Raw genomic sequence first — 25,272 nt, 5'->3', positions numbered from 1 at the left:
TACGAAAAATGTTTGATGTGGAACAGGAAATACAATACAACAATTAATGGTGGCACATTTACTGATGAAAGCTGGTTGTTAAAGTTAAACTATTTTAAAGGAAACAAAAATGTAATAGTGTATCCATAAGTACATACACCCAAGAAAGTAAACTATTGTTTCATGAATTTTAAGATGGTTTTATCACGAAATAAAACTTATATATATAGACTACAGTTTTAAACTTTACGGTACAAAAATGAAACTATAATTTGTGGGGTTGTATTATTTAGTTTTGAATTAATACTTATATATTAAAACTGTCTGTATTATTTCAAGACACACTTATTAAAATTTAATTTAATATTTGGTTAAAAAAAGAAGTATGTTCATTCTACAAAAATTAGGGTTAACTAGTTGGAGTAGATTATTAAATCTGTGACATTTGCGTTAAAGGAGTTTTTCTAAATATAAAGTAATATTTTTTTCGCACATCAAACTTTGACAACGCCATCCAAATTTGTTCAAAATTTCCTTTTGCATAAGATAACGATTTTGTTACTTTATAGCTTGAACCAAATTGAAGCTGAAATGGAAGTTCATGTGCCTGGCGATACCAAAAATGGGGTTGCCCAGCGCACCTGGCGTCGCATTCTGGAGCACCTGGCGCCGATCAAGGGTTGCCAGGCGATCCCGCGGGAAATCAGTTGGTACCGAGGACTATCCCAATCCCAGTTGGAGGCAGCCAACAGCTTGTGCAATATGCTGAGGGATAACATGGACGAGATGGCGGCCTCGGGGCTGGCAAAGATATTGGTGCGTTTGGGATTGCATCCCACGCCGCCGGTGAAAACGCTCCATCTGGTGATGCATCTGAGCCGGGGAAACGACCTGGCCTTCCTCTGGTTCCTCATGGAGATGTGCTACAAGACGCCGCATCATGGCCAGACCTACAGCGTCAACGAGCAGATCATCATGTCGAGCATCTTCCGGCTGGACTTGTTACCCACTCTAAGGGAACTGGATCGCTGGCTCCCGCTGCCACATGCCTCCCAAATGGATAGGGACAAAGCCGAGCGCCTTAGACAAAGTCAAAAGTTGAAGAAGAAAAGGGATGTGGAACTGGAGCGGCAAAAGGAGCTGGCCAAAAAGGAGAAGATCATGACGCCCCTGTCGCCGTACTTTCAAGAACAAAACATTGCCGGATTATTGCGAAATGAGTGCAGATTGCTCTCCGATTTTCCCGCCAACTCAGCCAGTCTACTCGAAATGGAGGAGGAACCGCCCGAATCAAATCTATGGTCCCGCTGGTTTGGCAGCTACAAATTAAGCGAGTCCCATCGAATTGGCAAAGGCATAATTTTCGAGGAGATCAACAGCATTTTTGAGTCGTTTAGGCGAGCCTCACTGCCACCCCGCGATGTGGAGTCCCTGTGTGCCCATCATCAGTACATTCGAGAGATGGAAAAGTCCCTGAAGGCCCAACTGGAAGCCATAAAGCAGCGGAAGTGCGAGGAGCTGATCACAGTCAGAAATCGGCTGGAGGAGAGGAAACGGAAGCGAGTCGTTCAGGAGCTAGAAGAAATGAGTGCCTGTTATTTGAAACGATTTCAGGACATGGCAGACCGGGCCAGATTGGCCTCTACCAGGAAACAGCTCTTTGGCGGCACTTCCGCCAGTGCATTAACCTTTGGTTGCCCAGCAATGGAACACAAGTGCGATGATTTCGAGGAGGAAAGGTGTCAGACTTTCGAGGCAGACAGGCCACCAGAAAGGCCTCCCATTAAAAGGCCCAAAAGAAGAAGCAGATCCGGCAGTAGGTCAAGGCTATCGAGTGGAGCCGAAGCCAAGCCCAAATCGATGAAGAAGTCTAGACCCAGATCCAGATCCAGTTCAAGAAATCGAGCCAAAAGAAAGGCCAACAGATTGTCTGACAAAAAGTCTTTAGAGGAAACGGTAGTGAAGCAAGTGCCGCCCCGAAAAGGCAGAAACGAATTCCCAGATATAATGGTCAAGTTACTGAAAGGCAACAGACCCATCTTACCAGGCTGCCCAGACTTTCGGCCCGAGTCCACAAAGTGCGCCAAATGCCAAATCTACAATCCCCAAGAGGGCTTGCCCTGGAACCGAACCCCAAAACAACGTCCCAGTAGCCTGATGCAGTTCCTCCAGTTGTGCGGCACTGGGCAGGCTGAGCAGAAAGATTCAGATCCTGGACAGCAGGATACAAATCCTTCTTCTCAACCCGACCGAAAGGAAAGTGTGCAGCTGTTGGAACTGGGACCACCAGGCTGTAATTGTGTAAAGTTTAACTATCGTGAGTTATTTGGCTCGCTGCAGAGGACTCATTTGGACGACGAGAGGATGCGTCTGAAGGAGGCCTTTGTGCGGGCCATCGACGACGATGTGCAGTACCTAAGTGCTGCTTTGAACGGCGGGGAAGAGGGTTCCCTGGATGCCCTGGTTGATAGAGCGGCCAAGCGGGTTTTTGCCAAGGATGTGAAGACTTTCCACAAAGAACTGGAGCGATTGCAGAGGAAAAAGGCTGCCGGAGAGAAGGATCGACGAACATCGCGCCTGAACTTTGGCCAGGATTTCTACGATCCCGAGAACCTGCCCTTGATGAAGGAGATGCTCAGACTGGGTCTGGAAAAAGTGGCCAAGGACAAGCGATATGTACTGCCCACCCTGCCGCATGTACATTGTGTGCCCTATCTCATTGAATGGATTCGCCTGCGCTACGGCAAACGTTACTCCTACAGGGAAAAGGAAAATATGCTGGTGAAGGATATGGTGGTCATGGACCAACTAGCCTGGATGATGCGCACCGATCTGGTGAACATACCCTCCCTCCCTGTCGGCGGTAACGTTAGGGACCTGGCCAAACTAAGGAAATACGCCAAATGCCACAGGGAGCTGCACACCAACCGATTCCTCGAAGCCATTATGGAAGTGGAGCGGGTCTTCTTTTCCGCCATGAAACCCCAGCTCAGCAATGCGGCAACGGAGTCCACATTTTTAGCCTACTTGCCAGCCCACTTTAACGACTTGGCCTTCACCGTCAACAATGCAAACGTACCAATGGGAATTTCACATTAACTGACCATTTTATATATAAATACGAATTTCCCCGGAAGCAACTTGTTTTAGTTATTGTTATTGTCTTACTCAATTCATAGCATTTGATTGCGTTTTTCTTCTTCTAAAATCCTACGCAACGAAAATTGCCGAAAATAAGCTACTACGAGTTTAAAATGTTTTGTGATAAGCAATTGAAATCGAACCGAAATGTTACATTTTTTAAATTTAATGTTCATATGTTTAGCTTAATATGGCTATATAGAACAAAAATAATTAGTTCTATATATTTTTTAATTTTTATAATTCTGATTTGTATGGTTTGAGTGGTTAAAGTGTCTTAGTAGGTTTATGGGAACTCACTTGGATTGTCCCTGCAATTTTAAGCCTGCTGTGCTCCAACGCATTTCCCTTTTGGATGACTTTCCTTCATTTTACCAATAGGTTTGCAAAAAGAGGACTTGCAAATGGGCTGTTCGTAGCCATGCACCATTGTGGATGAATTTTTAAAGCCGTCTCTGTCTTTTAGCCAACACACGATTAAGTTTCGATCGGAAATCCCCTCTGTATGCAGCGTTGCGAACTGCGTTATCGACTCTGAAAATTGCGTAAAGTCAGCTTATTAAAATATTAATTGAAAGTGGAAGCGCCGATAACTGGCCGACAACAATGGCGGCAGCCCGTCCATTTCCATGCCATTTCCCTCTCAATCCCATGTCGGCTGCAATGTTTTCATGTGCCGAAAAGTAAACACGGCGTTGCTTTATCGCCCTCATAATTACTGCGTAATGGAAGCGCCAGACACGGCCAAATAAACGGCGGCAGCATCCCTAGCCGCTTGGCTCACCTGGGCAGCCATACGAGTCGTACCAGGACACACAGGACTCGGAATGTGGGCGCTCTCGTAAACGCGGGAGCCCCATAAAGCAGCAGATACAAAAATTGAGTATACAAATAACGCGTTAAAATGCCAGGACTTTGCTTTGGTTGACGCGGCAATACGCTTAGACACCCGCAAATGTTGTCCAGATTAACCTTTCGATATTATGGTTACTTTAAAAATGTGTCATTACAAAATAAACCAAAACAAGAATTTGACTTAAATTTTAGACTCCATAAAGAAGAGATTTCTTAGTTTAAAGCAAACTACTTTTGTAGTTAATAGTTAATTGTGTATTTCTAAAGTTGCAAATTCCCTTTCAAATAAACTAATTAATCATGATCCATCTCTTCCCAAAAGTCAGCATACCCTTTTCCCCATAATCTTTTTCCCTACCAAGCTATTTTGCGCATACGCCCCGTTAGCCAAAGCCACACGAAAACCCACATTGTGCAGATGCCCCTTAATTTAGCCGGCAGAAGATGCAGCATTCATTGTTTTACGAGCCATAAACATTAACAATTAGGCCGGGTACCCAAGCCGTTATGATTTTTACAGCTCGCTTTAATTAGAAAAGCACATTAGCAGCGGTCCTAGACAGCTCGTCGTCTTAGTCCTTTTTTTCAGTTGCAATGGTCCGAAACGTGGCTGCCGAAGGCTCCGAAAATGTAGTAACCCACTCCGGCGCCCAACAAAACGGCCAGACAGAGCCACACGTTGAAGGTCATGAAGATGAGCATCAGCAGGAAGGAGATGAGCACCTGCAGGATATGCAGGAGGGTCTGCAGGATGTGCATCCTGGAGCACAGAAACTTAAGCCTCGAGGGTTCCCTGGTTTCCGAGGGATCCTGCTGAACATGATGATGGTGAAGGGGCTGATGGGGGGTGAGAATAGTCGGAGGCTGAGCTGGCGGAGACTGGTTTCCAAGCGGTGGCATCGAGGGCGACCTTGGGCGGTAGGCGTATATCTGGGTGCCAGACTGCTGGTGACTCCTCGGGGGATATGTCGGCTGGTTGTAGTTGTAGTTGGCCTCCCTGTAGCGCCTCGGGGCAGTGTACTGATCCCGACCGCCCGCCAATCTTCTCCTGTTCCATGCAAACAGCCACTCTCTGAAGCACTTCAGGGCCTCGTAAAGCACGGCCATTAGGAAAATGAAAATACAGGACAAAGTCAAAGCCAAAGCGGAATCAGTATGCCAGAACTTGAACAGTATGGTCTCCGTGTCGCCGGCATGAAAAAACATCGACATGGTCATGTCGTGTACCCCGCCTCCGTGATCAGTGTGCTTGGCATTCCCATGAGCTGCATCATGTGACATCCCAGGCGAATGGTGTCCTTCGTGAACGGTGCTCGGCGCACCAGGATCAGAGCCGTGATGGTGGACGTGACTCTCTGGAACATCAGCTCCATGGTGATTCATGGTCAGACATCAGTTAAAATATATGAGAATGGTTTAATTGTGTTAACTTGATCGAATCTTAAGTGACAGCTTTCACAAGGATTTCAAAAACAAGTAATCTCTTTAAAGTAGATCTGGATAGGGACTGACAAGCTTGTAAGCGACAAAAAATGAAATGCCTAGTTAAATTTTGTACGAATAGAGCCTTCTTTAAATATTATTAAATATTTTAACAAATTCCTTTGTATGATCTGTATTAGTTTACACTCAGTAAATTTTATTGAAAAATCTGTTGGATAATCTAAATTGCGCATATTAAAACTAAACTTACTGAAGATAATTTTCTATTTTGAATATTTAGTTTGACATATAGTTTACAGCAATTACTAACAAAAATATGTTCCTGCATTTCGAGTCCAATTACCGCAAACATCCAATAGGTGGGTAATAATGTAACTAAATTTCGTGTTACAGAATTTAGATATTCGCGAGGAACAAGAAGTATATCTGCTTAACTACCTCCACTTTCGAGTGATGTTCTATACATAGTCGCCAATTTCGTCCGCTACCCAATGTCGATTCGCTTGTATCATTAACATAAATGACAGGCGGTCAGAACATGCCACGTGCCACAAAATCAATGCAGTTGCTGTCTGCAGTCCACTTTTCGTTGTACAGTATCCTGTCCGGGACAAGCGAGCAAATTTGCTGGCACTAATGGCATCCATTTTTCACCAGCCCCACGGATGAGACGAGTTGCACCGAAATCCTCCAATCCTACGGCCAAACCATGCATATTAATAAAGATTTAAGCGTCAGCAACCGGGGAAATTAAGTTCGTACACTGGGAGCCCAGCTCGATCACTTACAATTGCTCACGAGCCGCCCATTAGATGGTGCTACACCGAATATTAATCATACCCCGCGTTAATTTATGGGCCAGCCGCTGATTGCTGAACAAGATTTTTTACCCAGACGTGCTGCCATCTTCGGCAGCCTTTTTCGGGGAGTGTACAGTACGTGGCGGTGAAAGGAACGCGAGGCGATTTTCCTGCTGAAATTAAGCCACTAGCTGTCGCTGGGAACGCCTCGCTGACCGCCCATTAATGCCGCTGCTTTGTGCAGGAGCACATTAATCATTGCGAACACTGCAGCAGCAGCAGCAGCAGCAGCAGCAGCAGCAGCAGCAGCAGCAGCAGCAGCAGCAGCAGCAGCAGCCATCGCAGCAAGGCTCCAGTGTAATTTTTCCTTTCGGGGTGCCTTTTTGTTTGTCCCACAAAAAACAAAGAACCCGACGAAGCCGGCAACAAAGTGAGTCCTGCCTTAAATGCTTTTCTTTTCTGTGGCTATTCGTGCGCTTCCGTTTTCAACCTGCCTCACGGACCTTAATTGTCAAAATGGAAGGAGAGCAAGATTTGTTCAAGTACAACTAGAAGCCTATTGAATACCCTGCTGATTTGGAAAAATATTAACGAAAAACTAATATATATGTTTTTTAATATACAAATGTTTACCTTTCAGTGGAGCCCTTTATTCAATTGCTACAATTTCAGATGCAAATGTTAAAGCTCAGCTAAAAAAACTTCCTCTATTTAAAACCTACATGAGGGAATTTCTTGGTCATATGGCAGCAAAAAAAAAACGAAGTTAAGGAAATCCCTTTAGGTTACCCAGTTTGGAGCAAAGCATGTCGGCTACCCTTTACTTAAGCTGCAGTGTCCATTGTTTGCAGTCCTTGGCTGCCCGGGAATGTAATTCCTTTTGATGCCCGACACGGCTTAAAGCTCCTTGTGGGCCTGGCTCTCCGTTCCATTCCTTATCAATTGTCTCGTAGAGCAAAGCGTTAATCATGCGGCATTTAATGAGACTAAAGACGACTGCTCCCACGAGACTGAGATTTCAATGGTCAAAGTTTTCCTGCCCGTCCCCTTTTCCTTAAATTCGATAAAGCGACAGCTATGAATTCCGGGAAGGGAATGAAAAATGTTTGCCCTATGTGTGTGTGTGTGTGTGTATGTGTGTGTGCGTGTGGGTGTTGGGACATTCTGGGACATCCGAAAGAAAAGCGAAACAAACCCGAACCGTCCGGGCAGCCTTGCGTGTAATCGCACAGCTAAGTCCATTTAATCAACTTAATTTTGTACATATTCTCAGACATTTCGGCTCAGTTTTTCCCGTGCTTCTGAGCAATTCGGGACAGTGTCGCAAGCCCCGCAGGTCGGCATTTATTAAAACATTCTCCGCAATTATAACAAAGCGGGGGGAAGTGGGGATCGCGGAGGAGAAGAGTGCAGATTCCTATCGCGTCATGTTGAAATGGAGTTGTTAGCGCTCGGAATAATTTACATAATTTGTTTTGAATACATTTTGACAAAGGCAAAGGTGTTCGTGTTGCAACCTCTTCGGCTGCCCCTGGCTCACCCGGCGGATACGCAATATTTGCTTTAACAATGTCGGCAGGTTTTAATGAATGAAAGCCACCCCAAAGCTCGTGTTTTTTTTCAAGCTTATTGTCACAGAAGTACGAAAAGTAAATAGCATTTGATTACACTTTATATTTCCGTTCCCCGAGCCATTTAATACCCACACAAAATATTAAATTCCCATTTCGTCGAGATGCTGCTTTGATATTTATTAAATTTAACATCTAACATCCAAGGGGCATCCATCCATTCCTCCCACCGAAAGTCATTTGCTGAAACTGGAGCTCATTTCTTTTGGGGCAAATACATTTGAAAATTTGTCGTATTACCTTGCAGCGCATTGGACATTTGGCTGCCGGGGGAGGGTCATCGATTTTCGATTGCGTTATCGAAACAAATCTAGCCACTTTGGCGGCCCTTTCGCCGACTTCCCGAAAGTTAGAGGCTGGAGAGTGCCACTCACAGGAAATTGGGCTCAATTGGGTTGGTTTTTTGTTACGTGCCCCAGCCACTGCCACTGCCACTGTCTTTTTTGGTTTGGCTTTTATTGTTTCTCTGGGCCGTCCAGAAAAGGGTCCTGCTCGTCCTGTCTTTTGATTTATGTGGCGAGTGCTTGTTAGCACTTCACAGCTACGAGCCCAACAACTGCAGGCATTTTCATAAGCGATTTTTGCTAGAAGCCCCGCTGGAAACTTCTCAAGGACATCGTGCCGACCCTCGTGCCGATTCGAGATGTTTCATAAACGTCGCATTAGTGTCACGTAACTGCTAATAGAAAAAAGTGCTCGTAAAACTGCAGACTTTACTGCTGGCGATGCGGTAAATTTTACGCTCCCTTGTTGCAGCAATTTCACTGCACTCGTCGGCATCGTTTTTCATTTTGGGGTTCCTTTTTTTTGGGTGCCAAACGCAGTTATTTGAATACAAAAATCCGCTTAGCTGAAAAGCAAAGCGCACCCAAAACACATATCCCCGTCCACATCCGGGGCGAAAGGCGTGGCCTTGTGCTCGGTGTGTGTCCTTTTTTTTCGACTGGTACATAAAGTGGCATACTAGCATGTAGACGGCAGTGCGGGAAAGCGGGCATAAAATCATCATTTATCAGCAGGCAGCCAGCAGCTTGAGCTGCACCGTGGAATACTAGGTCTCAGCTATGTTTAAAATGGGTAATTCTCTTTCAAACTAGAGGGTTTCTATGTTATTTAAATATTATATTTAAAGAAATATTGAGAAAAAAGAAGAAGAAAAAACATTTTATCAAATAATATAATATTATAGATATTAAGAAAACATTTTATGTAAAATTAGTAATATTATATTGTCTATTAATAAATATTTTATATGACCTCGAAACCTGTATTTTTCTGGCCATATTTTTAAGAAAATATTGGATACCTATTTCGGAATTAATGAATCAATCCCTTTTTATTTTTCTTTCGAATTTTTTTGCTCTTTTCCGGTATATTTTTCTTACCGTGGTCTTGCTGAATACATACCAAAATTCTGTCAAAGTGGTGTGATACTTTTTGCGAGTGTGAAGCTGGTTCTGCTGCTGGCGCCGTTAGATCCGGCTCACTTTGTCATTGTCATACCCTTTTAGGAGCGCCTTGCTTCGCTTCTATTTCCTGGAATCTCGACCGCCTGCTTAGGAGCGCTCGCCTTGTTTTGTGCCTGGCAAAAGGTGGAGGTAAGGAAAGAGCAGATATTTGCATACAGCAACGCACATTTCGAGGACTTCCGCCGACAATGTTTGTTAGTTTGTTAGTGTTTGCCATTTGGTATGAACGGCATGTTGGCGTCGTTTTCCCTATTTTTTCCCCCTATTTCACTTTTCACTTTTTCCCTTCAGCTGCAGCTTCCGTTTCCGTGCATTTTGCACGTTTGCCCAACTTGTCACTCGCAATGAGCTGAATGCACTCGATGGGCGACTGGCTTGCAGCTGCTTTTCAATGTTTTTTGGTCCGCCAGTCTGTTAAATTGCGCATTGGGTTGACATTGAGCAACACAAACTGCCAGCAGCTGCTGCAGGTCGCATTTGTTAAATTTGCATTCAGTTCTGATTTTTTTACCCGCTTTCGCTGCTTTATATCAGCTCTGGCTACTTGAACCTGTCGCTTTTCATCTAATTTTTGCAGAACACTTTTGTTCTCAATAAATACATTTTCAAAGAACTCAATTGCCTTTATTGTATTGGGATGCAAAGTAAATCTCCGAACTTTTTAAGTCACTTGTTAAGATTCAAAAAGTTTTCAAAAGCCACTTCTCTGTTAATTTAAAGTCACTTGGTAGGGTTTTAAAAATTTACAAAAGCTTTATGATTTTTTATTTAGCAAGTTAGGATTTGAAAAAAAAAAAATTGTACTTACTAGAGATTTCCAGGCACCCCTCTCCAATTACAAATAATATAATAATAATAATAATATCAAAAGAAAGTCAATTACATTGATACGGTTTGCCTTTTATTTTATGCCTTAATTTCCGCAGGTTTTTTTGTTCAGAAAAACAGTTTTCAAATGCAGTTTTGCAGTTTTGTAAGCATCACTCGGAAAGTGTTTTTAGTTTTTCTTTTGTTTGTTATTCTCAATTACTTTTTGTTTTGTTTTGAATTATAATATCTGATGTTTGTTTTTTTGCAATAACCTTTAGTTTGGTTTGCGTATAATTAGCTGCGCTTAGTTTTGTCATGCTCGTTTGCCTTTGTTTGTTTTTCATTTTAGTTTTCGTTATCCGTTTTCCATTTTCAATTTCATTCAATGGGTGGCGATTGTGGGTGTGTGGAAGTGTGTCGGCTATGTAAATTGATTGATAGTTTATCTCTCACTTGTGTTTGCGCTGAAACAACAAGTTATGAATAGCTCAGTTTCCAGTTTCCAGTTACCATTTTTTGTTGTTTGGTTTGTTGCGAATATCATAATGCACTTCTCGCAGTGCTACATACATATACAATAAAAACATGCACACTTAGTTTGACTATATCTATATGTATAGGTATGTGTGTATTACGTTTGATGCAGCTTCGATCTAAACATAAAAGTAATGCTTAATGTTTGGTATCACAGAGAGGCGTGACTTTTCATACAAAATACAACGAAAGAGTAATGCAGAAAGTTACAAAATACAATTTAGTTCTTCTCACTTGAGCTTGAGCCGCACAGTGTATACATATATATATATTATATAGGCTACTTTCTCTATATCTTTATATATATACTATCGTTATAGACATATATATATAGTCGCAGATGGCTGGGTATTTACAGTGGATAGCTTCTTGCACAAACATAAATATAACTAGGTTAAATAGTAGACTTAATTGGCTGCACTCTGCAGTTTGTAAATTTAATTTTTGGCTCAGTTTGAGTATCGCAAATCAACTAACTACGCTGGCAATTTTTTGGGGGAAGGAAATAGGGCTTCTTGGTTTTTCCCTTTTCTTTTAAGGGGTATCAATAGATTCGATAACGATTGTGTCTCATATCCGGTGCTGATTGTTTTCGAAACATAAAAGGAACCGTAGAAACCTGTCACAGTTACAACCGTGTGTGTTTGGTGTGTGAGTGTGAGGTGTGTGTGTTGGTGTGTGGTATAGACCACGCCGATTGCTTAGTTCTACATTTAAAATTACAACAACAAGTTACATTTAAGAGGAGTCGTCAGGGGCGGTGCACATATACAGAGATACGCACTACTAACACTACTACATACAAATATCCATGTGTGAGTACTGGGGTGGTGAAAATTTATCTTTGGTCAGTCCTTAGTATCTTTTTCTTTGAGGCTTTAGGTCTTTGAGGTCTGGAATAATCCTAGACTCTCCCTAATTTATCCATAATTTTTGTTTGAATTTAACTTTTACATAAAAATAATACATTTTGAAATTATTTTAAAACTCTTTCCTTGCCTTTCTATACATAAGTTAAATAAATATTCTATTTAATCAATGTTCATTGCTTGCGTATTATTTTAGCCTTTACAAGTTATTTAACATTAGTTAGCAAACATAGGTTTTGAAAAGTCAGTAAACTTTTGGGAGGTACTATAAAGGTCATCAAAATTAAGTGCATTTTGTATTAAGCCACTAGAAAAGTCGTAACTCTTTGTTTAAGACCTCAGGGAACATGTACTTAGAACTGTCCAAAAACACTTTTCCCCCCCTAAAACTTTACATTATCTATTTTGCTTAGGTGTCCACCCCAGTGTGTATACTTAGGTGTGCGTGAGTGCGTCGAGCACAGATGTGGCCTTCTTCCGGAAACCTGGGGAAGATCCTTCGAGCAGCTCAGATTCGCTTGTCTTGGGCACAACAAAACATGTCCTTGGGAAGGGCCTAGAGGAAGCTCTCCCTGGCTCCGTGCCGCTCATCGCCCAGCATCACGCGCTGCGAAGGCGGCTCCCCGTATTGATCCTGGTAGTAGTTCTCCCGCATCATCGTGTTCAGGCTGGAGCAGCGGAAGTAAAGGATCTCCTGGAAGGGCTTGCGGAAGTCCCTGTTCAGGGTGGCGTAGATGATGGGGTTCAGCAGCGAGTTGGCATAGCCCAGCCACAGGAACAGGGACGAGAGCGAGGCCGGCACGTGCATCGTTTCGAAGGGACGAATGAGGGCCAGGATGAAGAAGGGCAGCCAGCAGACGGTGAAGGCGGACATGATGATGCCCAGCGTGGTGGAGGCCTTCTTCTCCTTGGCCAGTTGAAACCGCAGCTTCTTGTGGTGCGGCGAGCCCAGTAGTCCAGTCGATCCGCTCACCCCCCCACCACTGCCATGTCCTGCCAAAGCCCCGCCGCCACTGCTCAGCCCGCCGCAGGTGGAGTAGGTCAGCGAGGTGTTGCCCACACTGCTGTGCCGCTGCCCGTTCCCCGAGCTGGCCAGCTCCGTGTGACCCAGCGGGGGAGCCTGCGGAGCCGATGGCGATCCCGTGCCATTGAGGGCCTGCTGCAGATGCGTCTGCGCCCGCTTCTCCTCCAGCACAATCCGCCGCGCCGCCCTGAAGATCTGGTAGTACACGAACAGCATCACCGACAGCGGGATGTAGAAGGAGCCCAGGGTGGCGTAGATCTGATATGCAAAGTTCTGGCACACCGTGCAGATGGGCTGGCCCTCCTCGTCCTCGTGCTCGTTGCCCAAGATCAGCAGCGGCGGCAGTGAAATGCAGGCGGCCGCCAGCCAAACGATGCCCACACACAGCATCATCCGCCGCGGTGTCCGCTTTACTCCGTACTCCAGGGGCTTCGTGATGGCCAGGTATCGGTCCACGGAGATGGCGCACAGGTTCAGGATCGAGGCGGTGCAGCAGAGCACGTCGAAGGACACCCAGATGTCGCAGAGCAGCGTCCCGAAGTTCCACTTCTCCAGCACCTCGTACAGCAGGGCCATGGGCATCACCAGCAGGGCCACACACAGGTCCGAGAGGGCCAGCGAGACAAGCAGGTAGTTACAGGGTCTTCTTAGCTTCCGCACCATGCACACGGCTATGCAGACCAGGACATTGCCCACCACCGTGCCCAGGATGACGATCAGCAGGACGATGCTCACGAATATGGATGTCAGCGGCGGCAGCACAAACTCCCCAGCGGCAAATTCCTCTAGCAGCAGAGGAGTATCCGATAGGGTCACCAAGGTGGTATTGCTGTCCCCCAAATTGCTGCTGCTACTGCCGCTGCTGGTGATGCCCTCGTATGTGACTATGGCAACGGGACTGCTGTTCATTGAGCCAAGCAGGCCAAAAGAACCCGGGGATGAGGCGGAGACGGAGGCAATGGCCCCCAGGAAGGCGCTGCTGCTGTTGAAGTCCTGCGATGACGACGGCTCCGTCTCGCCTTCCACGAGCGGAGCTGGAACGGTGGCCGCCTTGGCCGCGGCATAGGCTATCCAACTGCTGAGGGAGAGGACGAACAGCGTCAGCGTGGTGGTGGAGATCAGTTTCTGGTGTTTCTGGTGCTTCTGGTGGTTCCTATGCTGGCGGTGGCTCTGATGGCGCCGCCAATCCTGTCCAGACAAAGCCATCAGTCTTTCAACCGGAGTGGCAGCGGGCTAACGCGGCGTATGAGCAACCCAGTGCTGACCTGCTGCTGCTGCCCGACTTCATCATCGTCGTCTCAATGGCCCTCAGCAGCATGATTTACCAGCACCGCGATTTACTTGCACGCTCCCATCATCAATCATAATTTCAATAAAAATAAGTCCTCCTGTTAGTTTCGCCTCGGGCCCCCGTCGCTTGATTACTAATTTATGTGGGGGCGTATGCTTAATAAAAAAGCTGCCTGCGGCTGCCAGTTGATGTGGTCATTGACTTTTATGCCTTGTACACTCGCTGCTATCTCTTTTAATAAATCTCGGCTGGTGGACTGTGTGATTGTCGGCTGGGCTGCAAAAGAAACGGGAGAAAATTCATCACTCAGCTGTATTTATAAAGTGCAAATGGCAGTGCCTTAAAGTCTGAATTTAAATACGCATAAAATACAAGAGCCTTGGGGGTCACAACATTCTTCTTCCATCATCTCTTTTACGTTTTATCTGGAATTTTTTCCCCGGCACACAAAGATCTCAACACACGCACATGTCGCCCTAATGATGGTCACAGTTGTTACATTTTCCACAGAAAATTTTAAACAATGAAACAATACGGGGAAAAATATGTAAAAAATATAAAAGAGAAGCAACCGCAAACGTTTTAATGGCCCGACGGCCATCGGCAGCTGGTTTGTGTACCCGCTAAGAATTTCCCCCATTTTCCCAGACACGTGGTGAATCATCGGTGGCTGTCGCCGTCCTTTTGTATTAATTTTCGTACTTCTTTTGATTATTGAATTGTTGGCCCGTTGCCTGCCACAAACCGCAGGCCACGCCCCCCGCTCCCGCCCCCGCCCCGGCACTTCACGTTCTTCGAAATGCGAAACAAATAAACAAAGGGCCGCATAAAAGGCGGTGGCGCCTACGCCATTGTTGCGACCATTTTCGTTGGCAGCTTCCGTTTGGCATTTTTATTTATTTCATCCTCGGAACTCCCCCGGCTTCCTGCCTTTGTGGTCAGCCAAAGGAAAAGTAAAAGAGGTCTCGCGTAGAAATACAGTTTATACATTTCTCTCTAATTGAATTCCATTGCGAAGCGTTCGGAGGTGTCGTCGAACTTGGCTTCACAATTGAAATGCCCCTTTAAAATGCCATTTGCGAGTCCCGCGCTCATGTGTCTACCCGTACGATTTATTGAAGGCGGCCAAGTGGCAATTGAGCCACGAAAATCAGGTGCCTCGAGGGCGGGGCAAAGGCGTCTAGACGGCCAGACAAGGCCACACCTGTGCACCAGTTGTGAGCCCTCTCGACACTCAAAAATCAAGTGAAACTTGAAACAACAGGAGGGCACTCACATTAAGCTGATGCTCACAGAATCATTATAAACCTATTCTCTGTGGAAAAGAACTTCTTGGCTGAAAATAGAGTGGAAACTGGCCAGGAATAACAATTTGTCGGTTAAGAGAATACAAAACAACTTTTCAATTTGAATTACTAATTATAAAATAAATAAAACACGAGGAAAACAAATTTCTGTTTTCTTTCCTACTGTATAATTTGTTTTTTTGATTAAGGCATGAGTCATATAAATCATCAAACCGAAAACCTATTTAATGCTTATAATTTTATAACAACTTTTTAAATGTGCTTGAAAATAAGCATACTTTGTAGCACACAATGCCTTTTATTTAGGGACTTTAATTGATTTTAGGGACTGTAATTGTGGACTTTTCTCTTTCCTCTTTAGTTACCTATATTATTCTGAAACACTGGGAATCGTTGACAATTCTGGTTCAAAAACTGTGCAAATATCACCTAATTCTAAACAATAAGGCATTCACACGAAAATTGGTAAACCAATCGGTTGGACATAATAATAAATACGAATAGCAATGTGTGCGTTGCAATTTGGGAAAATTCATCTGTGGTGGGAAATTGTCTGGCAATTGGAATTTCGGATGCGCACGAGTTCGATTCGTGATTGCGATGCTGATGCTGCTTGTTTGTGCGAATGCACTCGAATTTATTTGTTTTTGGCTGGTGGCTGCGCTCAAACGAACGCTCGGTGTTAATTATGCTAATCAAGGGGACAAGATGGCCCCAATTATTTGGTCAGCAAACAATGGAACAACGTAAGCCGCTGTAAGCCCGTGTGCGACTCCTGTCCGGATGAATTCTCCTGGCAACAGGACATAAATAATGTAATTTAATTATGAATCGTTGGGGGGAGCGATGGCGGGCGATTTGGCAGCTCAGGCTTAGCGAAGGCGGCTCCTCTGGCAAAGAGGACGGCCTATTTGTATTATTGCCAAAGCCGACAGGGGCGTAAATATTCATAGGTTTTAATATTTATGTCCTTCGTCCTGCATGAGCAACTTTCGCTTACTTTGAGCTGTCTCTCCCCTCCTCCCCCCCTTAATATTTGACATTCCTCCCTGCGAGCTAGCAACTTTTCAAATATTTGGCAGTTTCTCTGGTTTCTGCGGCAGCGTCTTGAGGTTTGCCGCAGTCCCTCGACTTTGCTGACAGGCCTTGTTCACCATCCAGCCATCTGAGCCTGGCTGCGGAGGCCAGTTGGTAGACAAGTGTAATTTTAGTTGGCCAACTGCTACACTTTGTTGGAAAGTGGCAAATAGTTTACTGCGCAGATTTCCATTTAGATTTATGCCAACCCCTTCTGCCTTATTAAGTGCTGTGTGCGGGATTTACTGGCTCGCCTTTCAGTTAACACAAAATATATTTTATGGCCACGCTGACGCTTGCAAATCCTTAAGTTTTTCATTCGCAGTGGAGTGGCCCCCCAAAATAAGCTCATCCAGGGAAAAAGATAAAAGCTGGATGCGCATAAAGTGCTTTTTAAAATCAGCAAGCGTAAACTTAATTTTTGCAGATATCGCAAGCAATTGTTTCAAGCAGCCAGCTCGAGTATCCACCACAGCAGCCACTCGAAAAATGGTAAACTCGAAAGGGAATGCAATGCAGTTGATGGCTGCAGTTTATAGTCTGCTGCCACGCCTCCCGCCTGTCCCCCGCGCCCGCATTTTTTACAGGGCTTGGCTTGCCGGCGCCGCACTTTGGCACATTAAGCTTTTCTTTTCTCCGTCTTCTTTTACCCAACAGAGACAGCATTCTTAAAGCTGAGCAGATTTGTGGCTGAGCAGCGAAAGTCACGAAGCAAGCGTCTCACTGGTAATTGAGACAGCCAAAAAAAGAAAAACAGCAGATTTGTAATAAATCCCTGGGATAAAAGGGGGTGGGGAAAAACTGCAGACGGAAAACCTCAGGAGATTAAAATCTGTGCAGCCTACCCGGCGTATGAGCGATGTTCGCCCACTCATTTCATATGCTCGCCGGCTCTTTTCAATTACAAAGTCATAAAATTTGATTTCTCGTGCCGGGGATTCACATTCAATTTTTGCTTCGTCCATGCTTATTTATGGGCCAGTCGCATATGTGTGTTATCCTTGCCGCATTTTTGCCATTTGCCAAGTGCCCGATGTAATTTCAACCTGACACATCACACGAGGGACACACACGTCTCGAGAGCTCATGAAATTGCTGTAAATGGATGCGAGTTAAAAAGCCAGCAATTTTAAATTGCCGCTGTCGACATCGACGCCCCTTTTCTGGATTTTTTTTTGGGGATTTTTGAGGCTGCCAGACGAGAACAAGGCCAAATCAGGGCTTCCGAGGGGCGAATTCTTGCGCACTTGATGTTTATGTGTCAAGCTGCTGTTGGCTTACATTGCCTTACGCTTTTTCGCTTCGCGTTGCCATGGTTGTAAATAATGAATGCGTTGATTTCGAATCATATATTTATGCCGGCGCGCTTACACCGAGCAACAAAATGTGGAAAGCAATCAGGATAAAATATTTAGCGTGTTTCACAATAAAATACGTTTGTTAAAAGTGAAACTTCGTTTTTAAATTCATAGCTTTAAAAAAAATCTTTATGGGCTAGTTCGACAGCCCGTAAAACATGCAATAACAAGTGCCATATAGTTTTTATATTTTAAAATTACAATTTAATAATTGAATGAAATAAAAATGTTTATTTATAAAACAACGGATTAAAAGTAATTGAAATTGTTGTATGGCCATTCCCTTTCAGCAAATAAATAAAAGTTGTGTAATTTCCACCGATTCTCGATTATTTTTCCCAGTAAAAGCTTAAGTCCCATGATGGGAATCCCTAGAGCCTTTTGCGAATTCCTTCACTGTCATGAGCAGCAATCCTTTAAAATGGAATATCAAATATCGAGTATGTCCAACCTTTCCGAAAGCATTTCCCCAAGTCAAGGTCAGAGACGGGGAATCATAAAAGTGAGTGGAAAATGTGAGAGCCTGATTGTTTGCCATCAATTTTGTTGGAGAGTGTCGAACAAAAGTTCGTGTAAAATGCCTGGCATATGTAGGCATTTGAGGAAGTGTGTGTTTGTTTATTTGTGTGCATAATAAAATTTGTGCACAGGACATACATGTGTCGAAACGAGAGAGAGAACAAAAACATTTGCTTATCTTTAGGAACTCGCATCCTTCTTAGTGCTGTTATGGTGAGTTTGTTTCTTCGGGGCTGACATTTTCACTGGTGTTTCATTTTTGATAATGTTTTGCATTTAAAGTTAACGTGGGCGTATGAGTGATATGATTTGCATATGAGGGAGCGGAATACTGCGTGTGTGATGTAATAAAGCATTGAATTTTACATAAATTGCGGGTACGGCCTGTCTCGTTTCGCATTCGCCTTCGTTTCCGTTTCCTGGTGGAAAACAACACGACATAAGCTCTGCCTTTGCCATTTCCACACAGACATTTGCATATTTCGGTACTGCGCCTTATAGTCTTTTGTTATTTTCATTTGATTATTTATGGTGGCCATATGAAGACCCAAAAAAGACAACATCGATGATTCCCCGCCAAAGGAATTTATGTTCCTTACATAAATGCCCGTTTTGTCAAGTCAAACATTTGTTGTTGCCCTTTTATAGCTCATTTTGTTGTTGTCGGTTGTTTTTTGCACAATTTATTGGTTTTAAAATTATTTCTCTGGCGCGCTGTGACATCATCATAAAAAATGTAATTTCGCATTTATTTACGGAAATATTTTCAGTTAAAGTGTCGCCTTTGTCCCTGCCCTGCCGCCCACTTCGGCAGCCGGTGGGCGGGGCATCATCTGGTTACGCTTTACAGCTGCTAATTGTTGGCAAATCTCCAACTTGTTGGCCTTCTGCAGAGGTTTTAATCAATGTAATGGCTCATCACTAGGCCAATAGCAATTTGCTTTTATTTTTTCCCTGCTCACCAAAGGATCCTTTTAATCAGAATTTTCTGATACAAAGAAAGGGACATCTGATGCCGATGCTTTAATCTAATGCATTCTAATATATTTAAGGGAAAATGCAGCAGCTGCATCGCAGCTAAGTGCATTGCTGGTCTAACCATTTTCCACTCAATATGCTCAAGCTGACTTTTATGAGAATGCCGACCAACGTGGTATTTCCTCTACCATGATCCTTTGAGTGAGTCATAAAATCTTTTTATATTGCCGTCGGATAACTTTGTCTCTTAGCTGCCACTAATTGAATTGTTTTCCAAGGACCGAGAGTGCTCTAGAGAATGCATTCACTGCCTTTCAATAATGGCAAAATTAAATTCCTCGGAAGGTTAGCAATAAACATAAAAATGAAAAAGCAGGGAACAAAAATGCTGAAGACTCCGAATTTGTACAAAGCTTAGGGTGATAAAAGAATGTCACATGATAACATCATACTGTTGTTTACAAACTTTTCAAGTTTTTTATGTTCCAGTTTGTTTTCATAGTGCAGTTTGAATTTATTTGATTTCTGTAATTTAATTTATGTAAGTGAATAAAACAATATAATATTTTTAGATGTGTGGTTGAATAAATTTGTTTGTAAACAGAGCAGCAAATAATAAATGTATGTCTAAGTTTTAAAAGTTTCCTCCTTTAAATGAATTGATTTATTGAATTGATAATCCAAAAGTGTTATTAATATGATTTAACGGCCTCAGATCAGAGCAGGTTTTTAATTGATTTTGTAGGTTCTAATATACGCCAATGGTTAAATATACGCCAATATTGGCTAAAAGCGAAGACTCACATATCTCCTGTCTCTTGTTTTGCCCGTCTATCCGTCTCTTTCTTTGGCTCAGAATTTAGCGGACGTCTTCAACGCATGGCTGCAATGAATGAGATAAGTGATGAGGCGTGTGTAAGTAATTAAAGAACCTTAGCACATAATGGGAGTTAAGCGTGTTTTGAGATATGGTGTTGGTGCTGCCACCATAGTGGGATTACAACTGTGAGTGTGTGGCTGTCAGGTGCTCCATCAAATCGCGAGACATGAGGTAAGAGTGGGCTTAGCTATAGAATTTCTCACGTCAGCCCCCCCATCACCCTTTAACCAAGCGAGATTTTGTTTTTATGTAAATATAATAAGCCCCTGTTTGCTGGTTTCTGCGCTTGTGTGCGAATGTCTGCCAGAGACGGCATCAATCATACGCCATGTTGTGCTGCGTTGAACGGTGGCTAAACAGGCGGAAACGCTAAAGCGCGCTCACTCACACAAACGCACGCGAGTTGAAAAATTGAAAATTTATCGTCTAGAACACACGCACACGAAACCACTACATGTGCGGTTCGCGCTAACAAGAAATTGTCAGCAACAAATTTAGCCGGCAACAGGAACACATCGCCGCACAGCAGCAATAGAAACAGCAGCAACAGAAGCACAGCAGCAACATCAACCTGCCATTCCATGAACCTTCAACTAAGTTGAGCTGTTGCATGCGCTTCATCAACGTCATGCTTAGCCGCATTTGAGACATTGTAGGCATTGCATTTGCAACAGAGTGCACCAGAGCATAGCAGATATGGCAGTAGCGGCAAGGGGGTTACACAGAGTAAGCGGGTGGTGAGTGCTCACCCCATAAAAATTCCCCACATGCAGCCGCTGGGAGATGCGAACGCGTTTGCGAACCCCAATCACTCCACTCGCCCTGACTTTGTTTGCCCTATTCTGCATTTAGATGAACACACACAGAGAACAAAGTATCGACCAGTACATATGGAATCAAAATTCACAATGTAAATGTTCATAAAACAGTAATTTAAAAATGTTGAAGAATCTTATATCAAGATTTACTAGATTGATTAATCTTTAATATTTCACTTATGTCGTATACAAAATATATAAATTATTTCATTTTGTGTTTTCAGCATTCATTGAAGTCTTTTTTACATTTGAAACAAAAAATAAGTTAAGACTTGAGATCGGACTGATTTAATTTAAATTTTTTTTTTTTTTTTATATATTGGGTATAATTTATATACAATATTAACCATAAAATGTCTTAGTTTTCCAGAAACCTCATCAGATTTGAGAGGTCTAAAAAAACTTTATACATTTAAAATAAAAAGAGAAGTTAATCAAACCATTTTTAAAATAAAATACGCCCCTGTTAAATAACACGGAATAAATACGAATATTTTTGCTTCGAATATAATTACAATTTGCATCATACTTATTCTACCTAAATAATTTTTTTTGTAACGCTTAAAATGTAGGAAGTAAAATATTGTTACCGCGTCAGTGTCCCAGAAACATAATCAGATTTGAAAATGTTCTAAATAGTTCTTAAAGTCTACAACAATTTCAATTGTATTAAGCTCAAAGTTAAACAAAAATTGTGCGTTTTTCTCTCTGTTCAGCAATGTGGTGGCTCAGTTGAATGACAAATTTATTTGGCCAGAACTCCCAGGCAAACACAATTCCCGAATGGCATTTATGAGATCTGACTGTTCAGCATGGTACTTGGCTTACATCCTGTACTGCTTTGTGGCCTCTACATTGTGCATTCCAAACCAGTTAGATGGCTAATTTATGAATGCAACTGCATTTTAAATCCAATTACGTTTGCTGGTACTCCCGGCAACAGGAAAATAAAACTTACAAGCTATCATAGAATAAAGTCCATGCACTCTCAAACGAAAAAATACATTTGCGTGCGGCGTTAAGTGTGGATGGAAAAAAACAATGGGCAGCTAGGAAAAACCTATGAAAAGCCTGGAAAAAGAAAAGCGAGACAGAGAGCGACATGTGTGTGTGTTTTTCTGACACTGGATAAAGATAATCAACTTCAGTCGTCAGGCGAAATGCGGCGTGGCGGCAACAGCTCGACAGTTTTTAATTGAGTTTACGCTCCGTGCGCTGCGTTATGGAAGTGTGTGTGGTTACACAGGAACAAATTAAATGTAGTTTGGGATAACATCCTTATATTTGAAAAATCATACAAGCTATATATATTTAGTGCTAATACGGCACAATTTTCTTGAGGTTTTTCGATTTGGTTAGACAATTTTAAAGTCAGACTACAATAATTTACCTTCCTTCCGTTTTTTACCGTGTTCATGTGGAAAAGCGCATTATTTGCACTCAGCTGGAAATTACTCGCTTTGCGGTTCTTGCACTTGCACTTACCGCCCTTTCATGCACTCATACAAGCTATTTGCCGAGCTGATGCCAAGATTTTTAATTAAGTTAATGAAGTGCATCGTGTGGTTTTTGGCCACATTTAGGAACATTGCCAAGGAGTCGCATTTCCCTGGCTTATCCATTCCCCTTTTAATAAGGACATTAAAAGAAATCCACCGCACTCAACACATTGCAGTTGCTTACCGGCGGCCACATGGAAAAGCCATAAATATTGCAAGGATATTAAAGAGGTCAGATCTTCCGTTGCCGGCGAAAGTAAACATTAAATATTTATGACGCTGCACAAAAAATGCAATCAAAAACGTGAGAAAAGTTTCTATTGCATATTTATGTGCGCAGTGAGCGGAAAGCGCATCAGAAGGAAAAAAAGCTACAAAAATGTGGCACGAATTTCTATGTTGGCTTTTTAACGCTCTTACAAGCTGATTATATACCCAGCTGAATTTTTCATATTCCTTGTTGACTTTGCAAGCTAAATATGTTGTTCACTGATAAAAAAAATATTTACGAAAAATATAACAAAAAAGTTAAGTGAATAGTAGTGGAAAAAAGCCTTCATACTTTTGAATACAAGAATTTTGTTTATAATAAAATAATTATTCCAAATGTTTACAAATCTCTGTATCCCTACAAAAAGTAATTCAATAAATTAAAAACAAATTCTGGATTTATTATTAGCTATTTATTAAAACGAATAAAAAGCCAAAAGCAAGACATGAATTCAAAATCAACACATAATTACCAGCCGTCTAATAAAGCCTAGTTTCCCTTTCAAAGGCAGGGCACAATAGACCGGAGCTCAGTATGAAATGTAATGAATATAAAAGTGTTGCTAGCGCTGAAGGTCGGGGGTTTTGGGGGGTATACAAAGCTTTTGAGAGCGCTGCACCGAAATGGTTTTCAATTTAGTTAATTTATGGGGCGCATTGTTGGCTCTAGAATCGTACTGGCACACAATGGGCATATTTATAGCCGTTTTATTTTCCCATTTCAATGCAATTACCCCAGACCACTCCCACCGCCGCCCAACCGAAATAAATACTTATAAATGGTAAATTTTTGAATGTTTCGAGGGGGACAGCTGTGAAGTCACTCCCCAACAAAGCAGAATGAGGCGGCTGAAAAAGTGCTGAGCCAAGAATATGCCCGCACTCCCTAGAAAATATGTAGTATATCTGACTGTCCATTGTGCGGACCAGCTGTCCGAAAAGCAGCACTTATCCAATTTTAGGAGCCATAATGCCGAAGGATCTGCCAGCCCGTAAATTCCGGTCCCGCCAGGTTGGAGCACATAAGAACACATGTCGGGAGGTTCTGCTTCTCCAGCGCTTTTTAAGTGCAAAGTTTTAACGCTGGTTAGCAGCTGCTAATTAGCATAAATTTGGTTCAACTTTTAGCGCCACTCTGGCTCACATTCACTGCCAAAAAAGCCAGATGCAATACAAAACATTCCTTCAATTTCACAGTAATTTTGTTCACAGATTTGTTCCTTAAACTATTCATTGACATTGACGGATCTTTTAATTTAAAGTATTAAATTGAAAGTTTAAAGAAAATAATTGATGAGAAACACAATTTTATGCTAAGCAAAAAAAATTAAACAAAACAGAAAAGACGCTTTTAGGTCACAAGAAAAGTTACTTAATACCAACATGATTTAAATACCGTACGGTTCTAAAAAGGACTTATTTTTTGTCAGTGCATCCAAAAAGTGGAGGACGTAGCAGATAAAGCGGGTCCATTCATTCCGCTTTTTGACAGCGTCACTTGCCTTAGTTCTGAGTCCTTAGTCCGTCGTGACGCTGCAGCATCTCACTCGCATCATCCACATCCACATCCAGCTCATACCGCACATCCTGCTCCTTATTTCGTCCTGCTTATCCTGCCCGTCCTGCCATGGGGCCATTCCTCATTTCTCCTCCGGTGGCGCCGGCTTTCGCTGTCGTCTTTTGTTTAGCTTGAAGCACGTCTCGCTCATCTCTTTGATAAATATTAGTTTAATTCTTTTTCAGACTGCTGCCAAGAAGCTGGGATCTGAAACTTCAAGGCTGCCGTTTCAGCCTCTTTAGTGGCTCGTTTGCTTATTTTATACAATTATTCGGTTTCTTATTCCGCACTTTATTGCCTTGGCGCATTTTGTGTCCTTTGTTTGGCATTTCATTTCGAAAAGCTTGGCTAAGTGAAAAATGTAAATATTTTCCTTTGATTGAAATCCGAGAATCGGAAATGGCTGATGGCCGAATTCAGCTGCTGGTAACTCAATCAGCCTCGGTTGGCAGTCATGGCAGCTCATTAATTGATGGGAAATTGCTGGAACAATAGCTCTTGAATTTTTTTTTTGGTCGAACAGTCCTGTGTTTTTTTATTAAAACTTGAAGAAAACAGAACATTAAATGAGTTGTTCTGTAATATTTATATATATATATATATATATATATATATTGATTTACTTTTATTCCAGTTATTTTTTTTAAATTCCATGAATATTTTATACTATGAAATGTTAAATTTTAACGTTGTGGCTAAGAGATCTAATGCAATTTTATGAGAAAAGGAACTATTTCTTATATTAAACGTTTTCTCCTTTCACACTCTTCTTTTCCAATTGGTTTTCAATCAGTAAATTCGTTCATATGTCAGTTGCATGTTTCTTTTTGAGTATACGTACCAAAATTGAAAGCCAAATAAAAAATGGTGCCAACTTAATTCGATGCCGGGTGGCTGAAATCCGACCAAATCACTTGGATCTATTAGACGGCCTGCAATTTCGCCCATTCAGAAAGATTCTTTCAATTCAACGACCCCGCAATCAATGACAGCTGGTGCTTCTTTTGGTCTTTTTGGTGCTGCCAAAAACTGGGAAATTGGCAAGTGGCACAACCCCGATGCATTTCGGTTTTCCGTTCTACGTTCATTGTGGGGAAAATGCTGCGTCTGCCATTCATTCATGAGATACTTATACGCAACGCACACAAGATACTTAGCCGCT

The 25,272-nt window shown here is 42.7% G+C and overlaps 3 protein-coding genes across 5 annotated transcripts in view; 1 reads left to right on the top strand and 2 right to left on the bottom strand.

Annotated features, from left to right (window-relative positions):
* Window positions 1-450: 450 nt before the first annotated feature.
* LOC108143765 lies at window positions 451-3,115 on the top strand. Its single transcript, XM_017268294.2, has one exon. The coding sequence runs from the start codon at window positions 571-573 to the stop codon at window positions 3,076-3,078; it is 2,508 nt and encodes an 835-aa protein (XP_017123783.1). The 5' UTR covers window positions 451-570; the 3' UTR covers window positions 3,079-3,115.
* A 1,255-nt stretch (window positions 3,116-4,370) lies between these two features.
* On the bottom strand, window positions 4,371-5,445 carry LOC108143800 (CUF1-dependent copper transporter 1). Its single transcript, XM_017268322.2, has one exon. The coding sequence runs from the start codon at window positions 5,356-5,358 to the stop codon at window positions 4,561-4,563; it is 798 nt and encodes a 265-aa protein (XP_017123811.1). The 5' UTR covers window positions 5,359-5,445; the 3' UTR covers window positions 4,371-4,560.
* A 4,752-nt stretch (window positions 5,446-10,197) lies between these two features.
* LOC108143905 (5-hydroxytryptamine receptor 1) overlaps window positions 10,198-25,272 on the bottom strand; it is a 53,742-nt gene continuing 38,667 nt past the window's right edge. For 2 of the 3 annotated variants that reach the window (XM_041708961.1, XM_017268482.1), the window contains 2 exons: window positions 19,890-19,968; window positions 10,198-14,122 (listed from right to left, as the gene is read on the bottom strand). In XM_041708961.1, coding sequence (XP_041564895.1) covers window positions 12,088-13,761 — 1,674 coding nt within the window. In that variant the 5' untranslated portion in view covers window positions 13,762-14,122; window positions 19,890-19,968 and the 3' untranslated portion in view covers window positions 10,198-12,087. The remainder of the gene's footprint in view (window positions 14,123-19,889; window positions 19,969-25,272) is intronic. The other variant, XM_041708962.1, reaches the window with a different exon arrangement.

The sequence above is a fragment of the Drosophila elegans genome, unplaced genomic scaffold (assembly GCF_018152505.1).
Source record: "Drosophila elegans isolate 14027-0461.03 unplaced genomic scaffold, ASM1815250v1 contig_468, whole genome shotgun sequence".
NCBI lineage: Eukaryota > Metazoa > Arthropoda > Insecta > Diptera > Drosophilidae > Drosophila > Drosophila elegans.
This window is presented reverse-complemented; position numbering and strand designations above follow the sequence as displayed.